A 22,090-nucleotide genomic window follows, 5' to 3' on the forward strand; every position below is an offset into this window, starting at 1 on the left:
TGTCTTCAGCATTCTGACAGAGCAAACCCAAGTTTGTTTGTAAAGCAATTACTTTTGTGAGACTATCACATATAGATTTAAATTTTGTAGATTTGTTGCATATTTGCACATGTCCAATTCTATTTTTAATAATAAAAACAGGATAAAATTGTCTGTTGGGGTATATTGTACAATGAAAATAGTTTTTTGGGGGAAAAAAATAAGTTTTGTCATCTACAATAAGAAACATAAATTCATAGTGAGCATGTTGTCATTGGGACAGTTTTGTCTTTTTTCTGGCTCTAATGAAACTTAAACATTCTGTTTGAAGTCAAAATATTCCTGTTATTACTGCTAATAAATGCTAAGGCTCTCAACTTTCTTCTGATACATAATTAAATTGTTATGGTTTCAGAAAAAAAGTAAGTAAATTGGGTTACTTGGGAAGTAACTGTACATTCCATTTCATAGTAGGACTCCATATTGCTTTGTTTTCACTTAGTACATGCATTGTGGATGCAGTGTGTGTTTACCATATGTCTTAATAAACTTTCTTGGTCTTTGTTTGCTTGCTTTGAACAGTGAAAAAGGCAATTGAATTGAAGTCAAGAGGAGTCAAGATGCTGCCCAACAAAGACAGTAACCACAAAAATTCTGTCTGTAAGTTGTTGTTGTCATTATTATTATTATTATTATTATCTTTAGAATGATCGTGTACATTGTTATCCTCATTAAAAACACAAATCAGGAGAGAGAGTGTTAGGGAGACCAAACAAACAAACAACAAAGCCCTGAAATGCTGGGGAACAATTATGAAAGCTGCACTGTCTTTTCATTCATTAGTGACTGATTTTATATCTCCAGTGATAATACTTGGGGATGGGGATCATAATATTTACATTCCTCTCTCTGCCTGTTGGGAAATGGGGGATTTGGGGAAAGGCAGCACTTTTCCTTCTTGCTGCTGGGATTCTGGGTTTAGATTTTCCACTTTATAACCCTCCCATTGGACTTAGTTAATTCCGTCAGCATGTGGTGTGTCTCAGTGGATGCTTCTTCCCCTTCATGTGTTATAATGGGGGGAGGAGGTTAGCAACTCCTTCTATTCCTACCAATCTCTTTCCCCAAGTTGCCAGCAAGATGGGAAGTGGGGCAGGGGGGCTTAGCAGCTCCTTCCCTTTTCCATGTGTCTTGTGGATTCTGGAGCCGCATAATTTTCCCTTGTGCCCCTCTTCCCGATGTGTAGTCTGGGAGAAAGATAAGACTGGTAACTAAAGACTACCAGCTTATTTTTGTTTTAAGTAATTGTGCTTTCCTCTTCACCTGAATACCTGACAATTTGAGTAATAGCCTCAGAGTTGTTGCCCACATGAATCAGGCCAAGTTTAAAACAATGACAACAGTACCTGTAATTTGATTGTGGATACAAGGGGTCCCCTGACCAAAGAACATCCAGAGGGGACTCCTAGGTTCACTCACAACTAGTTATAAGTGTCTGCATAAAGATTAACCGATATGAATAAATGAAACCTTGGTGTAATTGCACTGAAATCAGTGGAGTAAAACCAAGGGTGCATTTGGCTTGTTGTGTGAAATTCTAGAAGTACAGATTAAAGACTAATGACTGGGGAAATTATTCTATTCTTTGTTTCTTCAGTGCATACTTTTGTACAAAGTGTTTTTGGTGCGCTCACCTGAACGAAAAATGGCTGATAAGTGTCTTTTTTAAAGATCATGCTTTCCTGGTATGACACAGAAGAAGAACTTTTTGTGCAAGGTCTAGCTGAATATAGCTGATCCACAGTTTCTGGTGTGTGTATACAAATGGGTGGCTGTTCCATTATTCATAAGGCACTGCTGGGCATTGTGTGATCTCTGCTTACACTCTCAAAGCATATCCTGTCAGATATCACATTTAATTATAGGAATTCAAAGTAAGGCAGGCTATTGGAAAAAATGTTTATAAGGCAGTCTTCTGTTGATTTCAGATATAATAATGTATTGTTTCTTTTTTTTCTTTTTTCTTTTTGCTTGTGATGTCTTTATCACGTCTTGACTTTTCAACACAGAACTAAAAAAAATGTTGTTCGTATTAAAGTAGTCACACAAGCCACTAATGTGAAATTTATCAATACAATTACAGGGTAAACAATAATACAAATTGATTTTTTTTCCCTTAAGCTCTCCCACCTAAATTTTTACAGGTAACTTCTTTTGTTCAGTACTAATACCCACTGTAAATAAGGAGGACACAACATTAGGTACTATCAGCACAGAGCTTAATAATACAGTTCAATTAGAACATAGTAGATACATATCCAGGTTATAAACCATCACTTCTCCCCATTTATAGATGTCAGTCCTTCACAAACATAAGCCTCATGGTTTGCAAATAAAGCCTTTAAAGCTTGCTTCTCAATTTTGATTCAGAAGTGACGCAATGAATGTGGACACTAGAGTAGTACAGAAGCTATCTTGAGAGCAGTATTATTACTTGAACCAAACGAAAGAGTATGCAAACATTTAGTCTATACTAGTCTATAGAAAATATTAGTTTCAGTCTCGGCTTCATTATAATTTAAAATGTTTATAACATGGTAGGAAATTATTATGGAGTCTCTGTGACACATTTGTCTTCACTCTCATTATGGAACTGTTATACCAAAACCAGCCCAGTAATTCTTAAGGAAACAACTGCAATAAGAGCAAGACCCTGAAATTCCTGCTCATCCCTCCCTACATAGAGGAGTAGTATAGTAAGGTCACTTCCCTCTTTTGTGATACAGCTCCCAGGCTTACTCAGCAGAGGAGTGGGAGATGATGGAATGCAGTATTTTTCATCTATATGGTAGGTAGCCCCAACCATATGTATAAGAGTGGAATGGATGTATAATAGAATGAAACTTTGCTAATAAGACTTTGTCTACAGTTGGAAGTTATGTGTGGAATATGAAAAAAGTACTCAGCATTGACTTAACTCTGCTACAATTCAAGTCAATGATAAAACTAAATGGCTTCAATGAAAGCAGAGACAAGTGCTTTTGAAAAGCCCACCATGCATCCTGTCAGAACATCTGGGGTACAATTCTCTATCCAGCAAAAATAAATAAAATAAAAAAAACACAGCAGCAAATCTTAGACCCTGGATCAGCTGACTCAGAGTACTGCTATGGGACTAAAATAGCAGTGTAAGGTTCATCTACTTAGGGCTCATCAACACTGGAAAAAAAAAAGACTCACGGACATGGGTCTCAGAGCCCAGATCAACTGACTAGGGCTATTGCTACGGGACTAAAACTAGCACTGTAGATGTTTGGACTAAGGCTGGAGCCAGGACTCTGAGACCATCCCTCCTTACTGGGTTTCTGAGCCCAGACTCCAGTCGATGCCATGTAGATGAACCGTAAGTAACTCCTTGTATGCCATGTAATTGTACCCATATCAGTCCCAGAATATTAGAGAGACAAGATGGATGAGGTGAGAGAGAAAAGCGCTCGAGCCACACATAGCTATGTTGATCTGAAGAAGAGCTCTGTGTGGCTCGAACACTTGTCTCTCTCACCAACAGAAGTTGGTCCAATAAAAGGTAATACCTCACTCACCTTGTCTCCCTAAGTCACATAGGCATTTTTGACAATTATATACATATTAACACACTGTTAAACACTCAGTGTACACAAGGGACTGTGTTTAAAATTGTTTATTTACTGTGCAACTGGGTAACATTTTCTACACTAAGTGTTTAATGTTATTAGTAAATGCAGAATGTAGATATGTTTTCATGTCAGTGAAAGTCTCAAACTCCACTGAAGCAAATTTCACTTCATTCTGAGGCATGATTAATTATATATCAAACAATATTTTTCTCCTATTTAAAAATAGATTTATATATTTTGGAATTGGCTAATATTACCAGAATCACTAATTTTTATCCCATAAGCTTTATATTGTGAACAATTGTCAGACTTACAACTGAAACAAAAAAAAGTAGTTATTTTTAGGCAATGATTTTTTGCCATGTAGAGTCAAAGAACAAATGGCTTTACAGATTCAGTATTGATCATTGGAACACATTTAAGTAAATTCATGATACACCCTGTGTTACTCAGTAGTCAGTCACAATGGCTAATTCCAGAACAGGATGTCACTGCTGATTCAGTGTTAAAAAGAGTGGGGAGAGAAAATTATTATTTGGTATGCAATTGGGGAAATAAATGGCTAACATAATTCATTGTGATATAAAACTACAATGGTACTCATGGCAAATTGCTAACATATAATTATGTTTCTTAATTTTTTATTAATTGAACTTTAAATCATCCTTCTGCTTCACTCTTCCTCATGTTCGGCCCTTGATATTTGCTGGCAGAAAAATACCCTCTTGTAGAAGCAAGCTGCTGAGTACCAAGAGTTGGCCATTACTGTTAAGGAAGAGCCATTCATCTAAGGGTGTGTCTACACTCTGGACACTGTGCTGGCATTGCTGTGTCAGTCCAGCTATGTCAGCATAACTCCATAGTATATAGAGAGAGCCTACACAGACAGATGAGGTTTTTCCTTGGGTGTGTAGGAACACAACTTCCCTGAGCAAAGTTAGCTATGTTGACTGAAGCATTCTTCCATTATCATAACTGTGTCTACCCTGGGGGTCATGTTGGTGTAGCTATGTTGGTTAGGAGGTTAGTTTTTTCAAACCCCTGATCAATGTACCTATGTTGATCTAACTTATAAGTTTAGATTAAGCCTGCTAGTAGGAAATACTGCACTTCATAGTGTCATTTTAATCAGTTTTTTTATTATCCTTTGTATAGAGAATCATTCAGACAAGGATTTTTATATATTAAAAGGAGGGGGGGATTATTTTAAAATTAATTGCCAACTGATGTGGCTGCAGTGATCTTACCAAACTGATAATGACAACAATTGACTCTCAACTCAATCAATTTACAATTATGAAAGTTGCTATGATTTTTTTTAATGTGTTTAAAGTTAAAGTTGTGTTTAAAGGACCATTACAATAATACTGTGAAATAAATATCGGTTTCTTTTTTTTCTGGTTTGCACTTTAATGTAATTCTTTGGTTGGTCCTTAAAGAGCACCTCATCCCTAAAATGCAATGTTTTTCAAAATTGCTATAGAGCAGTAAAGTGAAAAAGTGGATCCCAACACCAGACTGGATTATTTTTGTTGATTTTTATATGCGATTTTCTTGGTCAGTCTGATAGTTTCATCACACAAACTTATTGGGTCCTCTTTGCATTTTTCTAACCTTAATGTTTTAGCTGTGTGTATATAGCATTGTATTTATTGTACAAGCCATTTCTTTTGCTGAAGCTGAAACTTTCACACAGAACTCACTCCCATCTCAGGTCAAATCACAATCAAGGAACACTTCCAAAGAGCCACTGTTTCAGTATTTTCCATCAAAGTACTACATTGGAAGCTCAGACTTAATAAGCATTCACTGCAGGCTCCAATCCTTCTCCAAAAATGTTGAGTTCAATGGAATAATCCCAAAATTCACGCCTCACATGGACTGAAGTTCATATAATGTAAACGCCAGCACCTCAGGAAATGGAATTCATATTGTTTTCTACTTTTTTTGTTTGTTTGTTTTGTATTATGCTGCCATGGTAACAAGAATTGTGGCACATATCTAAACTAGCAAAAAGGAAGAAAAGACTGAATTTAGGGCAAACAATTTATTCAGTCCAAACACAATGTGGGCCACAACACATAACTATCAAGTAATTTTTTCCTATAAAAATGTCTCTCTACATCTGTACAATGTGTTTTGTATAACTTCTCATTATACCTTTACCGCGTTATATCCGAATTCGTGTTATAGTGGGTCATGTTATATCGGGGTAGAGGTGTACTTGCTGTAGGACAGTTGGTGGAGTTTTCAATTTGAACTGGCATGTTGTGGTAAAAAGATACCTAGGCCCTGATCCTGCAAGCTGTTCTGCTGCTTAAGGCCTCCAGTGAAGCCAATGGGGTGTTGTACATCTGCATCTGTCCATGTTGAAAAGCTTAAAAAACTCGAGTCTAAAGTCCTAATCTTGTAACTCATATATGGCAGGTATTTAATCTGTGAATTACTAGTATTTCTTATGGAGACAAGATGATGATAATGGGCAACAATGGGTTGGTTTGCATGTTAATATCTGTGGCCAGGAATGGTAATATTTTACCGTTTAATTAGCATCTTCAAAGAACTTCCTCCATTTGTGGAGAACTACTCTGTGGATTGGGGATGCAAAATGTTGGCAAATATATCTGTTGTGCATATGCCTTCAAAGGAACGTTTTAGAGTAGGGGGGATGTAGAGGAAAAAACAAATGTGAACTGCATCCACCACAGCAATTTACAACCCTTAATGAATTTGGCGAATCCTCCCCCAGTTTAATGAGCTAGGCAGAGGACAGGGTGAGGAGGGCTTGGCAGTGGGACCAGAGGATCTTTGGGAATACAGGGCCTCCAAGTGGATCCCTGGGGCCCATCACTTTTGCCAACTTTTCTGTAGTGAAGCAAACACCAACCTTTGATAGAACAATGTAGGGAAATATCTACCAGGAAACTGTCACTGAATTTTCCTTTCAAAAAACAAAAAAACAAACAAAAAAGCAACTCTATCCTGGTTTGTACTTTTGTACACAGAAATGATCTGGACTTCAGGGATTAAATTGAGAAAATATAACATCATCACTGTTTATAACATGCTTTGGGATCCTTTGATGAAACGTGCTAGAGAAATGTAAGATATTTTGAATATTTTAAAAGAAAGTACAAGAAACAGTGTTTGAAAGAGAGATGTAAGTGAAGTAACATAATGGTGAAACAGAGGTTGAAACAGGTGAAACAGGTCCTAGAGGTAGGAGATTTTCAAAAATCCCACCTGGCAATCTTCAGGCTTGTGCACCTATGCAAGAGCTAAATTAAAGGCAAAGGAAAAACAAAAATAATGCAAGTCTGCCAGTCTCCTCACATTCAGCTAAAACAACTGAAGCAACTATAGAAATTTTTGCAGCATTCGGAATTGCCTTTTATCCTGAGCCAAACTATGGTGTATTTTCTAAACAAGTCTGGAGGGGCTTGTTTGCCAGTACCTGACATGCTAAATGGCACCATCGCCCTCATCAGACATACAAAGTGGTTTGAAAAGAAAACCCACCAACATAATTCTTTTCCAGGATCATCTGCCTCCTCACACCATTCTAAAAAGGTATTTATGAGAGAATGCTAGGGTTTTCCCATTACAAGAAATGGGGTCTTGCTTTGAAAACTGCTAACTCTTGCAGTCTTCATAATGTGCAACAATATACTTTTGTAGTTTCTTTCTGACCTGTCCCTGTTATTTATCAAGTTAGAGAGTCTGACTGCCATGGGGTATACTCAGGACAAGCTGTCCCAGCAGCTAACAGGTCTACAGGGAGACTAACTGCTTCCCCAGCTGTGTCTGGTTGGTGGCCCTGCAAGAGCTGGGGTAGTAAAAAAGCTGCAGTTCAGAAGGGAAGGGTGGCTGCCAGAGAGATTGCTGAGAGTTGGGTCCTTGGCAACACACTGTTAGAAAACAACCCAGGCAGTTGGACCTCCAGAAGGATCTAGGAAACGGTCTCCAGGATGTGAGTGGTAGGAAACAGCAAGGGATTGGGATAAATTGGTTCCAGATGCTTTAGACAGAGTCCATGGATTGGAACCCAGAGGAATGCGTGTACCTGGGCTCTTCCACCAACCCCAACAGAGAAGTTATTAAAACATGTACAGCAAAGGGATCCAAACTGCAAGAGGCTGGAGACTGTTGACCCTTACTGGCCTCCTGACTTGCTAAACATTTTTGCCCACCCCAAGAGGGGAGAGGCCAGAGTGCTAGAATCATAGTGAGGAACTTCCAGACACTAGGCTAAATGGTAAATGGCAGAAGGGAGGGGAAACTAAGGCAATATTGCCATGACACCTGCTCAATGGTGGGAGGGCAGGGGGTGTATGCCACTGGCCTAAACCAGCTCCAGACACTCATGTGCTTGCTTCTGGAAGGGTCATGTGAAGTGATGATTCTCACAATAACTGTGACAGACTATCTGCCTAGTACTTGTTCAGTAATATAAGTATTGAAATTAGATGTTTTGTATGTGTGGTCTTGCACTGAATTAACTCACAAAACCCAATTTGAGAGTACCCAGACCCAAATGACCATACACAGTCCCAAACTTTTTAGCCTTTCCAATTATGAAAAAATGTTTTTCATAGTTTCAAATCCCACAGCTTCTGAAGAAAAGCATTTTTCAAGCTGATGTTTACACCAGGCTTCTCTGTAAATGAGAAGAGCCACCCCATGATTTATTGATGGACTAATTACAATGTTAGGAAACAATGGATTTAAATAATTAACATTCTAAGCTTAGCGTGTCTATAGACATCCTATTTTATTTCAGAATGCCTGTAGGGGGGCAGCTGCCCCCCCCCCCCACAGAAAAGAGGTTAAAAGCAGCCCCGGAGAGTGCTGTGGCTGGAAATACAGGCAGTGAGAACAGCTGGGGGAAGCTGACTGTTTCTGACCACAGGTGTGGCAAGCTCAATCAGGGCCCAGCTGGCCCTGATAAGAGGGCTGAGGGCCAGAGACAGACACTCCCTCTTTAGCTACTCAAGAGAGAAGGACTTGGCTGTCTGAGGTGGAATATTGCTGGGGAAAGGCAGAGGAAGCTGGAGAGCTCTAGCCTAGCAAAGCCCCAGGCTGCAGGTCGAGCTAAGGGTCCACAAAAGGATACTAGGGCTGCAGGGGGGCAACCCAGATATAGGAAAGGCAGCAGGTCTGCCCCACCCCCTTGCTGATGATGAGTGGTTTATAGACTACAGTCTGCCCCAATGAGTGGGGGCTAGCTGATGATTGGCAGTAGTCATTGAGGCAAGGTGGGGTTAGGGGTTCCCCTGGATGGGGAGACCCAGATTGTGGGTTGCTGCAAGGGGGCAGACCCTGATGTAAAGGGTACCAGGGTCTGGGAGGGATATGAGGACCAGCAGCAGGTGAGACACTGGCCTGCAGAGGGTGCTCCAGAGCTGGAAAAGAGCTAATTCCCTGGACAACCAGCAGGAGGTGCCATGCTGGTGAGTTGTCACCCTTCCACAATGCCCTTTAACAGGAATATAGAACATGTACTGTACACTCAGTTGCTAAGATAATTTCCCCTGAAATAAATATGGGTACAGGTAACTCTACTACTAGTATTTATATGCTGCAGATTAAAGGCCTAATTCTGCAGACATTCATATAAATAATTTGAAAAGTTAATGGAACTACTCATGCCATGAAGCTTACTTACATGAATAACTGTTTCCAGGTTTGTTCTTGATCTTTGTGTATTAAAAACATTTTTGCTATATTTATCCAGATGCAGATACATACATAGCTAGAGTTATGTTACATCACTTATTGCTGTCTAATGAAGGATTAATGCCTCCATTCCTCATTTTACTTAGATTTTATTATAGTGTAACATTTGACAGTAGGAAAATGAATAGTAGCATTAACCTCTAACAGTTGTGTAAATCTTTAATAAAACAAGAGGGATAATTACCCTGATCTACTTTGTTCCATTATAAAATGTAATAATACAGAGTTCCCCAAGTGCTAAAGAATTTAGTTTTCTCAACAAAGATACATATCCCTATGTAATAATATTATACAATGCTATTTTGCTAGATTGTAGAAATTGCTTCATAAATCAGGTTAGTAAATTATACTTGCTGTTCCTAAATAGGCCTTCATCACTGCAGGAGCTGAAATATCTTTTAAAATGCTATGCAAAAATCTTGCTGTGAAGAGAACTACTGTCTAAATATATTAGTGAAGAAAAGCATCACTTGTAACTAGAAGCAAAACAAGGTGCTTCATCAATTATTTAATACATAATTTGCGTATATAATTTCTAAAATAACCAGAAGAAAGCACCTATTCAAATATATTAAACAAGATGTGTGTAATCTGATTGTATTTTGGGTGGTTAGACTGGATTGTAATCCACCTAGAAAACTGCAACTGCCATTAAATGTTCTTATACAATTATGTAACATTATTGATTTTCCAAAGTGAGCATCTCATATTGAAAGCTAAATAAATAGTCAGTTCTGTTTTCTGGAAAGTCAAATACACAGTGACCAGCAATCTGATCTTTAGATGAATATAGCACTATAAATGTTAACTGTTCACAACACTTGAATTTTAAATATACTTCTTAATTCTTAGATAAGGCTTAATTGACATAATACTACACTAACTACCTCCTGTGCAGCTTAACTGGAGAGGCAGGCTAGGGAGGATGTAAACTGGCAAAATTTAGTCCCTGAAGTTTCAGAGTATTGCAGGTAAATTGATAGGTAATCCTTAGCTGTTGTTCAAATTCAGATTTTGCAGAAAAAATATTGATATTATGGGGTTATGACTCTTGGAACCTAAGGAAAAAAGTTTGAGGTAGTGGTAACTAAACAATACCATCAGACCAAGGAAACACAGCCATGTTTCAGGTTGTACGTGCTATTTGGACAAAGTCTCTTAGATGAAATGTACCCTGTCCAACTTCTGCAGAGGCTAGGCCCTGTTGTACTTGTAGAAAGGGACATAATACAATAGTCAGGAAGCTAGCTGCACAGTCCTGTTGCACAGTTCATCTGCAATGAATCTGCATTCAGATTCTGTTTGTCCTGTTGGGTTTTTTGGGAAAACTACTCTTAAGGAGTTGATAGTAGAGTCTAAAAAAATCTTTTCAAACATTTTTTTTATTCAATCAAAACAGATCTTTTTGACTGAAAATCAGAAATTGTCATTCCAAAAATTTCAGCTGAAAACCAAAATGAAAATCTGCCTAACTGGACTACTTCACCCATGATTCACCATGGTTACACTCCTTGGTGAGCATAGGTAGTCTTTCATGGCAGTTGCATTTCTGTGGTGAAATATGGGAGATTAAGTCCATCTGGGGAACCTGGTCCACAGGGAACGATGGGGGAATGAAGCACCTGAACTACAACTCCCATGAGTCACTGCAGCAGTATTTTGGAATCAATTTTTTTACAAGTTCATTTTTTGAATGAATAGCTGAGATTTTCCATAGAAATCAGATACTTTCATGAAAAGTTTCATTTAGTCAATATTCTGTTTTAAGCATGTGAATGTTCATGTGCAGTTTTTGTTCAACTGCAAAAAACCCTAGTCTTCCACAAACCAATTATAATTTCTATTACCATGAAACATAATGTCACAATTCTGTAACACTATGGAAGCACTGTCTAGCTTGATTTGGATGGGGTTTGCTGGGAAATAAAAGTGTGTGTGTGTCTAAAGAATTATAAACAGAAGAGATTTAAAATATGTCCAGCAATTGGGTGGGAGATGCACTCATGGGGCCTTGTGTGAGAGACAAATTGTGGATTAGTAAAGACCTGAGTGGAAATGAGAAAAAGATGAGTTATGCCCTTGAGATTAAAGGGGGGTGTTTAGACAACAGAGAAAAAAAACAGATTGAAGGGTGGGGGAGAGGAGAATCCTCCTACACCTAGGAAGGGGAAGGACAAAAAGAAACACAAGAACAGGGAAGTACCAAAACAGCAAGAGCGGGGGCGGCTCCAGGCCCCAGCACGCCAAGCGCGTGCTTGGGGCGGCAAGCTGCGGGGGGCACTCTGCCAGCGCCGTGGGGGCGGCAGGCAGGCTGCCTCCAGCGGTTTGCCTGCAGAGGGTCCGGCGGACCTGCCGCAGGGACCAGCGGACCCTCTGCAGGCAAACCACCAGAGGCAGCCTGCCTGCAGTGCTTGGGGCGGCAAAATCCCTAGAGCCGCCCCTGAACAAGAGGAAAGTTCAGAGAGAGAAAACCATATGGGAACATGGTGAGAAATGGAAATAAAGGCAAAGAATGAAAATAGGAGTGATAGGGGAATAAAGAAATGAGGGGAAAAAAATAAGAAAAAGCAAGTTGCATACCTTTTTAAACTAAATTCCTACATTGTATTATAGTAGAATCCTATTTTATGTAACCCTAACTTAGCAAATTATTTAATATGGCATGTTTTTGTGTCTCCCAGATTGAGGGTGGATGATTCCACATTCTCATTTTACACAGCCTTGATTTTATGGACATCTTGGGAATGCACAGAAACCTAGTGAAACCAGTGTACAACACAACAACTTGCCTGTTGTGATCTGTCATTCTGTCAGATATTACAGTGGTAGGTGCTACTCTAAGAACCTTAGCTGATAAATTACAACATAGCTTTGCCCTGAAAAGGGAAAGATTAATTGTTTTGGAGGGGAGGGAAATATTCATGCTGATTCAAGCTCTGCTGAGAACTGAAGTCCACTATTTATCTACAGCAGATTATAACCCCCTTCAAAATTGATTTCTTGAATATATTGACTTTTAAAATGTATACATTATTGAGAGACAGAGAGAATGACCTAACTGCATTTACCAGCACTCCTCACTCCCCCCCCAAAATGTTATTTTGGTGCCACTATCTATGCTAGCTAATGGACTAGCAGGGTTTACATTTAAGGCACTGTGGATCAGAGATACTTTTGAAACATATTGTCTACTGTAGACTAGCAGATAGAGATCCAAAGTCACTCCTAAACCAGGATTTCCTATATAACAACCAGTGCCATCCTTAGAACTCAAATTGGCTATCTCAGTTACCGTTTAACAGAAAATAATTATAAACTGAAAGCATATCTAATCTGTGCTTTTGTTGTGCTTGTTACTTTGCTGATGTGTTTGTTTGACTCCCATTGCCAGTATATTTGCAATTCCATACTCCTCACATCAAAAGATAATGATATAAGCTCCAGTAAATTAGATGAGTCACAGTTGTGTATATTAGGTTCCCTAGTCATCAGATTCAATCAGCAAAGCACGCCAAGAACTGAAGTTCAGTTCTGTTGCATAAAATAAAGGAAGTTAATTACCAAATTAACAAAAAGAGGAAAAATGTCTTCTCACAGCTGACACTTCTTGTAGCATAGGTTATTTTATTCAGGCTGCTGCTTTTTTTCTCCACGTATCAGCTTTCCCTCTATTCCTTAAAGCACCAGAGAACTGTGACATGCTGAAAAGTCATGTTCCTTCATTAATTCCCCACTAGACTTTTTTTCTCAAAAGTTTTGAAGTGCAGTATGAGCAGCAGTACATAAGAGCAGAGACTGGAACAGGCTGCTCTAAAACAACACACAGATAAATATGCTCAGGAATTTCAGATCTTGTTAAAAAAGGAGCATGCGGTAGAGTGACCAGATAGCAAGTGTGAAAAATCGGGATGGGGGTGGGGGGTAATAAGAGCCTATAGAAGAAAAAGACCCAAAAATCGGGACATCTGGTCACCCTAGCATGAGGCTACCCCTTGCTCTCAGACAGCTGTGTTTAGGTAGTGCAGCTATTGTAGGGATGGCAAAACTGGATGGAATAAATTAAAAAACTAACCCAAATCTTACCACAATTGAAAAGACCTTTTGGGAGGTTTAAAAAAAAAGTTACCTTTTCTCTATTTTATTTTGTATTCTAATTCATGCTGGCCCTTTCTGGTCCTGCCCTGAAATAGAAGTGCTAAAATATTAAGGAGGGTGTTCTCATGACAAAGGACTTGGGAGGTGTTAGATTTGGCAATAGGGACTGTATGAGCAGACAGATAGAGATTACATTTGTGACCTTTGGTACCTGGGTGGGCCTCACTGAGACTGCTTAATCAGGGCAAACTGCAAAGAATGGGGCAGACGATCCCCAAAACTGGTGGTTTATTCTAATACTTTGATTCACCAAGCCAGCAACAAAACAGCTTTTACAATATCTTACTGGTTACCCAGAAGCCGAAACCCAGTTTCCCTTAAAGCAACCCAGCCTTGGGCACCCACCCAGACAGCAAAGTCAAATATGATGAGGATTACTGAAAATCTTGTTCATCATAGATCAAGTTCTGCCAATCTCAAAGGAGTGGACACATTACTCACCAGGTCAATGAATATTCCAGATCTTACCCAAATACACGGTTACAGCCAATTCTTATTGGCTAAACTAAGATTTATTAAAAAAAGAGTATTGTGGTTTAAAAAAAAGTATACATACTGATATAAATAAAGTTCTTATGTCAGTTTCATAGTAGAGATGGTGAGCTGCTGAGTTGCAAAAAGTTCTTTCCAGAATCAGTCCATCTATAGAGTTTGTTCACATTCTTCCATGGGGAGTGCCAGGGTAATTCACACTGCAGCTGGAGACCTGGGTCTTATGACTCAAGCTTTCCCTGACCAAGCTTTAGCAAATCTAAGATACAAGATTGGGGCCCTAAGGTTCCTTTATAGATCTCTGGCAGGCTATTGATAGCCTCGTGAAAGCCGTAGTATTCACCCAAATAACTGCTGTCAAGTAAAACCTTCCATTTCCTATGCATAGACAGGTAATTAGTTGCATTCACTAGCATAAGGTCATTAGCCATTAAGCAGTTCATGGACAGTTTACTACAGACTTCAAAGAGAAATACAGACAATTGTATTATTACACCCAAGTTTCATCTAAATGTTAATATTCCCTTTTGATCTCTGATTCAACAGAATATAGTAACGGACAGGAACTGTCTGGTTACATTGTTAACCTCTAACAAAATATAGGTACACACACATACAATTAGTATTTTCTGCTAATTCTCTAGCAATACTGATTTGTTTTTCAAAGCTCTAGTCTATCTAATATGGCTTTGTCAGCTATTTATAGGAAATGTCCCTAATTACCATTTATATACATTTTTCTAATGTCTTTAAAGGTTGACCTTCAATCAATTAGCCTGCAAGTTGCTTAACCCTTTCTGGCTCAGTGTCACAACAACATTGCCATGAAAATGGCAAACTGGAAGTCTGATGACACTTCTGACCTAATTTTATAGACCCAAAGGATCTGTGTGCTCTAGATATGTACTAACAGTTTCTTGGAAGTCATTGTGAGCCCACAGTTAAATACAGAGAGTATATAGCAAGGTTTTTAAACTAAGAATATTGACTCAATTATATTACACATTTTTAATAACTTTGATCCTAACCAGCAAGATGCTGAGAGTCTTCAGTTCCCAGTTAAATTTAATTGGGTGGGGTAAGCATTATATAGGAGACACTCATTACCTATTGGGATTGGGTCTCTCTTTTTTTTTTTAATAAACCACCAAAGTGTAATTGGACTGATAAGCTATATCTTATGTATAAAAGGTTGACTGTGCAACCTTAATATGCCCCCTTTCCAATATTTATTGTGGTAAAAATCTTTAATTACATGGATCACTTACTATTTTTCCATAGGTACGCTTCAATGTTCCTTGTGCAGATGAATGGTGGTCACTTAGTGAGCAGCTGTTCAGTATCTTGTTTTCTTCTTGTTCAATGTGTGGTGGTAGGTCTTATTTACCGCATACTATTCTAACCCTGCTTTGAAGACAGTTATTGATTTCCTTAGAGGCTTTTTTAAAGCTCATTACTACAGTATCTGCAAACTTCTCAAACATGAATTTATTTTCATGACATCTCTGTGAGATGAGAGTTTGTGTTGTCCCCATTCTAAAGATGAGGAACTCAGATACAGAAAGATTAAGTATCCATTAATTTTGGGTGCCCAATTTTCAAAATAGGATCTGATTTTTTACAGAGTATTTACTATTATATATTACTTCTTATGTTCAGAGCCCAGCTCTCATTGAGTTCAGTTACAGCTATAAGTGCTTTTCTCCTCTGCATATCAGACCCCAGGATCTCATCATGCACCCAGAAAATTAGGAATACAGTGACTACCTGGGAAAAGTTTGCTTATAAGTGACTTAATTAGTGTCACAAGGGAACACTGTGAGAGAGGAAGGGATGGAATCCAGTTCCACACAGACCTCTGGCACTTTAGCATATGGTAGCAATTGGTCCCAATAATAGATTGTCATCTTGTATGTGGACCAGTACTAAAGGGAGATGGGATGCTTTGCCAGAAGGCTTCATAGATATTTGCTGATAGCAGAAAAATGGTGAGACTCGGGAATCTTGGATTCCATTTCAGGTTCTGGAATGTGCTCTAGTGAGCACAGACTTTTGCCCCTTCGGACCCCTTCTGCCCCACTCATCACCAAACTGTATTTGTCCCAGCAGTCTCTCTTCCCTTACCCTTGCCTCTCCATCCCAGTCCCATTCCCCTTGTCTGTCCAGTCCCAGTCTCTACTTCTTGGGCTTCTCATCCCAATCCCAGTCACCTTGCCTAGCAAGTACTAGTCTCACCACTTCCAAGTCCCAGTCCCCACACTCCTAGTTCAAGTCTCCTTGTCTAGCCAGTTCCCTCCACCCCACTTTCTTGTCTTTTATTTTCTTGCCCAGCTAATCCCAGTTTCCTCTTTCCTGGCTCCTCATCTGATATGTCTAGCTCTCCCCCACACTAGCTTCCAGTCACGCCTGCCCCCTCACTGACCTGTGTTCTTTGTTCCCACAGGGTCTTATAATGGGAGGCCTTGGGAAACCTTACTACATGGTGTTACAACCCTTCATTTAATAAATGTCAGTTCTCAGTTCCTATTTTACAGTTCACTAGATGTGCCCAAACATATAATCAGATCTTACTACATGAAGGTTTGGAAAAATTATATATAACATGTGATGGGGCAAGGCCAGATGGCTATAGGAAAGTAGTGAGAAACAGGTATGTTAGCCCCAGCCTAATCAAATCCCTGTTACCATGGTAACCAAATGGCAGTTGCTCAAGGTTAATCAAGACACCTGGGGCTAATTAAGATCCTTCCAGAAAGCAGTGGAGACAGCTAGGTTGACTGGGACACCTGAAGCCAATCAGGGGCTGGCTGAAACTAGTTAAAAACCTCCCAGTTAGTCAGAGAGGTGCACATGTCAGAAGCTGTAGGAGGAAGTTAAGCTCTTGGAGAGACTGAGCAGTACATGATATATAAGGCACAAGGAAAGAGGCTATGAGGTAAGGGTGAAGTGGATCTTGAGGAAGTGGGGGTTGCTGTGGGGACGTAGCCCAGGGAATTAAATGGGTCCTGTTTCTAAAAGGCCAGCTACCATAGCTGATACTATTAGGGTCCCTGGGCTGGAGCCTGGAGTAGAGGGTAGGCCTGGGCTTGCCCCTTTTGACCCCCTGATTAATCACTGAGCCTGGGAGACAAGAGACTGTGCAAGGGAGGGTAGTTTCTCTTCACCTCCCTCACTGGCTTATGATGAAAATGGTTTAGTAGGCTGTGACACTTGGCTCTAGAGAGAGAAGGGCTATGTGGAGGGTCACAGTGAGCCTCTGAGGCTAGCGAAATCCACCAGAAAATGTGGGACCCACAGAGACAAGGACAGATCTTTGTCACAATCATTTCTGATGACCTGCTGGAATATTCAGAATAGCTGTTGTGGAGATCTAAAACTTGGGAGTGATGCTTTAACAGGAGCTGAATGTGCTGAGCATTTATAAAAATCAGTCCATTAATAATTTTGTTATGAAACAACAAAATACATATGTCATTAAAAATTGAATTTAAGACATTTAATAGCCTGGCGAATGCTACATTATTTATTGCTTTTTGAATAATTGCATGCTCTTTGAAGTGGTATGAGGTAAAGGCTTAAAGACCTTCAACCAATAGTTGTCAGTTGTTGAAGTGTTCCCAGGATATGCTGAATCCAGCTATCCACTTCTCTTCCATAAAAACTCCTTTAGCAGAGGCCACCAAGTGGATGGCCTGATTCAGCATATCCTGGGAACGCTTCAACCATTGCATCCAACATGAAAAGGGTAGTGGGGTATGGTGCTGTTAGCAGCTATAAAGGCTTTTGAAAACCAGCACACTGGTCACTTAGAATTTCTAGTGCTCTGGGTTTAGTTAGAGTAGGAGGAACTTAGTTTGGGTCTGTAATGGTAAAAGGGATCACTTGCATTTGTGGGGTGCCTGCTGGAGTAATTAGCTCAGCAGTGGTATAACGCTGAGAAGAAAGCAAGCAGTATAAACGGCTGAGCCAGGGAGCAGAAAGAGAGCTCTACATAACTGCTGCTATGTTGTGATGGATCTGGAGTATAAATAGCATTACAAATAGTGGGTGGAGGTACCCTGCTGGACTGTGTATGCTGCTTTATTCACAAAGAAGGCTTACCAGACAGGCATCCAAGGAGCTGCAGGGGGAGCCTATTTGCAGGGAGAATTAAATAATTTTTTTTTCAGTAACATGTAGTCAGTGTGTACAGGTAACCATGTGTTTATAAATTGAAAGAAATGTAAAGATAAGTTGGAAGATATGGATTTGGAGACTGTCGGGGCACATGAATACAAAGGTAAGCTCCTTTTAAAAGGATGTAGAGTAATAGCGAATAGACTGAATGTTCTAATAGTAATTCTCTTAAGACCCTCAGATTTCAAATACTCTTCCCCACCAAGTAGCCAAAAGACCATTTCTACTCCAAATAGCCAAACTCAAGCTTTGAAGAGGGGAAAAAAACTGAGCAAAAATGTTGCAAAGTAGCAAAACTACCCAGTTTGCTAGAGGAGTCTAATATTATAGAACGTGTTTTGTGTTCAATGTTAACAAATATATAAGTACACGAACCTTATTGATCTGTTCTTAACCCAATTTGTTGGAAGGTGTCTGAAGAGTCTAATCAAACCTAGTTGCATAGAAAAGGATTGTCACATCTCTCCCATGTGACACTATAAGAGCAATATGCTAACATCATAATTATAGGTATCTGGTAAAAGTACAGCAGATTTCTCTATCCAAAGTTAGGGATCGCATTTAATTGAGAAATGACTTTTTTTATGTTAATGCCATATGCAGTGACGCACATTATACAGTGGTTTCTTGCCCAATTATTTTAAATTACATAAAAAGAATGTTAATGCTGCTACTCAAGCACTCAGGAAAGGCCAAAACCTTATTTTGGTCCCTTTGTATGTATGCTTTATGGTTGTCTTGCCCAACTTCAAGAGGAGAGACTGTGGCAGAGCCAGGAACAGAACCTAGCTCTTGAGTTCCAATCACTTGCTTTTCCTTCTTTCATTGTCTATCCTGTGCACTGAATGCAGCAGAAGTTCTGTAGGATAAATAGTATGTGATCATGTGCGACAGTCTCAGGGTCTGCCTGGGGCTACAAGTCTCCTTGTTACACCCCTGCCTCCAGTGAGAGAGAGAGACTTGCTTGTGCTTAACTGGGTGTCAGTTCCCTGACAACTTCAGTTTGTTAGAGCCCGCCCCACCCCCCAACAATCTCCTTTGAGCTGTGCCAGCCTTTGCATTGCCTTGCATGTTAACAATAGTCATGCCCCAGACCCAAGTACCTTTGATGTATTCTCCCTTAGAATCCAGTCCCTTCTCAATTGATCACTCATAAAATTACCAGGTCAGCTGTCTCCAAATAGACAATATATACACCCTCTTGTATGAGTCAACTCAGGATTGCTGCTCTGCTTAACATCATAGCACTTAAGTGTATTTGTAGGGGAAAACAATTTGTTTATTAACAAAGATTCAAGTGAGCACAAATATTGGAAACAAATGATTACATATAACAAAATCAACACATACTGTCTAGAGACTAAACTTAATTTAGGCTTACCTCCTGTCTAAAGTAGTCTTATCTCATGCAAAATTTTTTGCAGTATTTCCAGCCGAGGACTGGTTGTGATCCCATTTTCATGACTTCAAACATGTCTGTCTACTTCCTAGCTGCATAATAACAGGGTGGTTTCCTTGTCCTCCAGTTATAGTCCAGAAGATATTTGAAGTTCACCCTCAAATAAGTCTCTCTTTTTTTCCCCCCTGTGCAGATCATGTCTTCCTCTTAAATCTCACACTCCATCTGCATTGAGCTCAGACTGGTGACTGTGAATAAAACAATACTGTACTTACATTTCAAAAGGAAGCTGGATAAACATCTGCAGTCTGGCAGGAAACCAGTTTTTCATGTCGGTGGGGCTTAACACCTTGAGACAAACCATAAGAATGTATTTCCAGTATATATACCTAATTCCTGACCTAGCAGCAGGTCATTTTACAACAATAGTCATAACTGGTGTGACATTGGCTTTTCTTTCATACCTTACATGACATTCTTTGGTGAACTAGGGTATATGTACTAGAATCAGGAAATTCTTGTAACCCCCTTCTCAGCTGGAAGGGAGATTTTTGGGGCTCAGATACTGTAATTTAACTATATCATAATGCATATGCACATATCCCCACTTTGCCTGAACTAACTTTTTGCAACCTCTCCTTGACAGAATCTGTAAAATGGGGAGAATATTGGCCTGCCTCTCACAACAAGGGTATGTGGCTTTGCCTAATAAGGGTTCCATAATGTACAGAATTATTACATTTAGGAAGTTGTTTAAAAAAGCAGATTAGAGCTCATGGTCTCCTCCTGACTGAACATGCTTTCCTCTGAGGCTGCCACTGCTGCTGATATATCGCATCTGGAGCTCAAGATCAGTGGAGCACATTCAGTGCAGATGAAATGTCAGTGAGGCTGGAAGCATGTTAAATGCAAATAAAACATTCAAAGCTTTTAGCAACAAGCCTCTAAAAATCTGTATTTGAGTATATGCAAAGAACAACTTTTAGTGGTTTTATAATTTGGCCAGATCTGGGTGAATTTTCATAGGGACAGAAAAAGGCAGCTGTCTGAAGACCATGCTAGTCCTCTGCAAATCTCAAGTTCTTGCTCCAAACTGCAGAAGTACTAGAGCTCTTCCAAGAAATAGCTGGAAAAAAACATTTTAACATTAGCAAAATTACCTATTTTCCCCAACATGACTCTTAATGATGGCTGAACAATTTTTGCTAAAACTTTCATAAATAAAATAAACAAATCAGCAGGCACAAAGCATGGAAAATTCCATCCCAAACATTTGAAGTATGACAAGGTTAAAAGCAAGTAGAAAGCATTAGAGAGCCTTAACTAAGTGTTTCTACCAGCTCCACCTATAATTAGAACTATTTTTAAGTTAAGCACAAATAAAATGAACTCCATAATACTCAACTTTTCACTTTTTAGATTTATTAAAAACAAACACATACTGGGAGATTAAAAAAGTTCTTGTCTGGACTCTCCATTTCATGTTGATTTAACTCAAAGAAAAACATTTATGGCTAAGCCCCCAAAATACAGAGAAGTGCTGACTCACAAGCTTAACTATAAAGATTTGAATGGCAGTGCTGTAATTTAGAATCGCCTGTGGGTAAGCAGTTTCACATTATTACCTGTAACTGCTCTAGCTGAGGAAAGGTTTAAAAAAAAATGATCCAATAGAAAGAGGGCTTTTGAGATCTTATGAAACAAGACATGCAATACTAGAGTAAAATTAGGTGTGTCCTGCTTCTTAGCATTCATGCCCCTTCCTTTCTTTAAATGGGGAAGAAAAGAGAAAATCCTTCCACCTGGTGCCAACTGCATCAAAGGTTAATGCATGATCATGGGCGAGGTGGAAGGCAGATACATGTTCTTGTAAGAGAGATCAGTGCAAGAGCAAAAAGTCATGTGCTTACCTTTTCTTCAAATGGATTTCTCCCTGCCCAACACAAGGTAAAGTACCTCTAAAGGGGGTGATGGCAAAGGAAAAGGATATTTTTAATAAGCTGAAGTGAAAAGAATAGGTACGTTGAACAAAATCCTTCCTATTTTTGTTTGTTTAGTGGTGGCATGTTGGTAACACCAGCTTGAAGCCCCTCCACTATTCTTTCTCCTGGAACAGTAATAACATTAAGGCATTTAACTTCACTTATGTTCAATCCTAGTTTCCACTCTCAGAAACTTGTGCACAGTCAATTGAATCACCAATTTTACATGACAACAGTGCACTGAATAATTTTGAACAAATTTATTCTAAGGCATAAATAAAAAATCTTTTAAAAGACAGAGGTCAGTTTCTATGCTCGGAAGATGGAGGAGCAGACATGGCTTTGCCCCCTTCCAATTTAGATCTATTCTGGGGAACAAAACTGTTCCAAGTGGATCTTAGGAAGTGTCAGGGGCTACTCTAAATTACTGTAGTTTCTGTAGTACTGTCTGTGGCTTGTGGCACAAGCCAAAATGGCCTTAGTGGTGCATGATGGCTGTATCCAATCCATCCCCT

General features: G+C 39.4%; 1 protein-coding gene and 1 long non-coding RNA gene across 14 annotated transcripts in view; both read left to right on the plus strand.

Annotated features, from left to right (window-relative positions):
- CSMD1 (CUB and Sushi multiple domains 1) overlaps positions 1 to 22,090 on the plus strand; it is a 1,616,238-nt gene that overhangs the window by 878,367 nt on the left and 715,781 nt on the right. For all 13 annotated transcript variants that reach the window (XR_005595828.1, XM_039529053.1, XM_039529047.1 and 10 more), the window contains one exon: positions 562 to 639. Coding sequence is in view for 12 of the 13 variants with exons in the window: in XM_039529053.1 (XP_039384987.1) it covers positions 562 to 639 (78 nt within the window). In the remaining variant the exon portion in view is untranslated. The remainder of the gene's footprint in view (positions 1 to 561; positions 640 to 22,090) is intronic.
- Positions 8,625 to 15,000, plus strand: LOC120400470. The gene is made up of 3 exons (XR_005595829.1): positions 8,625 to 9,085; positions 12,053 to 12,196; positions 14,774 to 15,000. It is a non-coding gene; the product is annotated as an uncharacterized LOC120400470 (long non-coding RNA).

The sequence above is a fragment of the Mauremys reevesii genome, linkage group 3 (genome assembly GCF_016161935.1).
Source record: "Mauremys reevesii isolate NIE-2019 linkage group 3, ASM1616193v1, whole genome shotgun sequence".
Classification (NCBI taxonomy): Eukaryota; Metazoa; Chordata; order Testudines; family Geoemydidae; genus Mauremys; species Mauremys reevesii.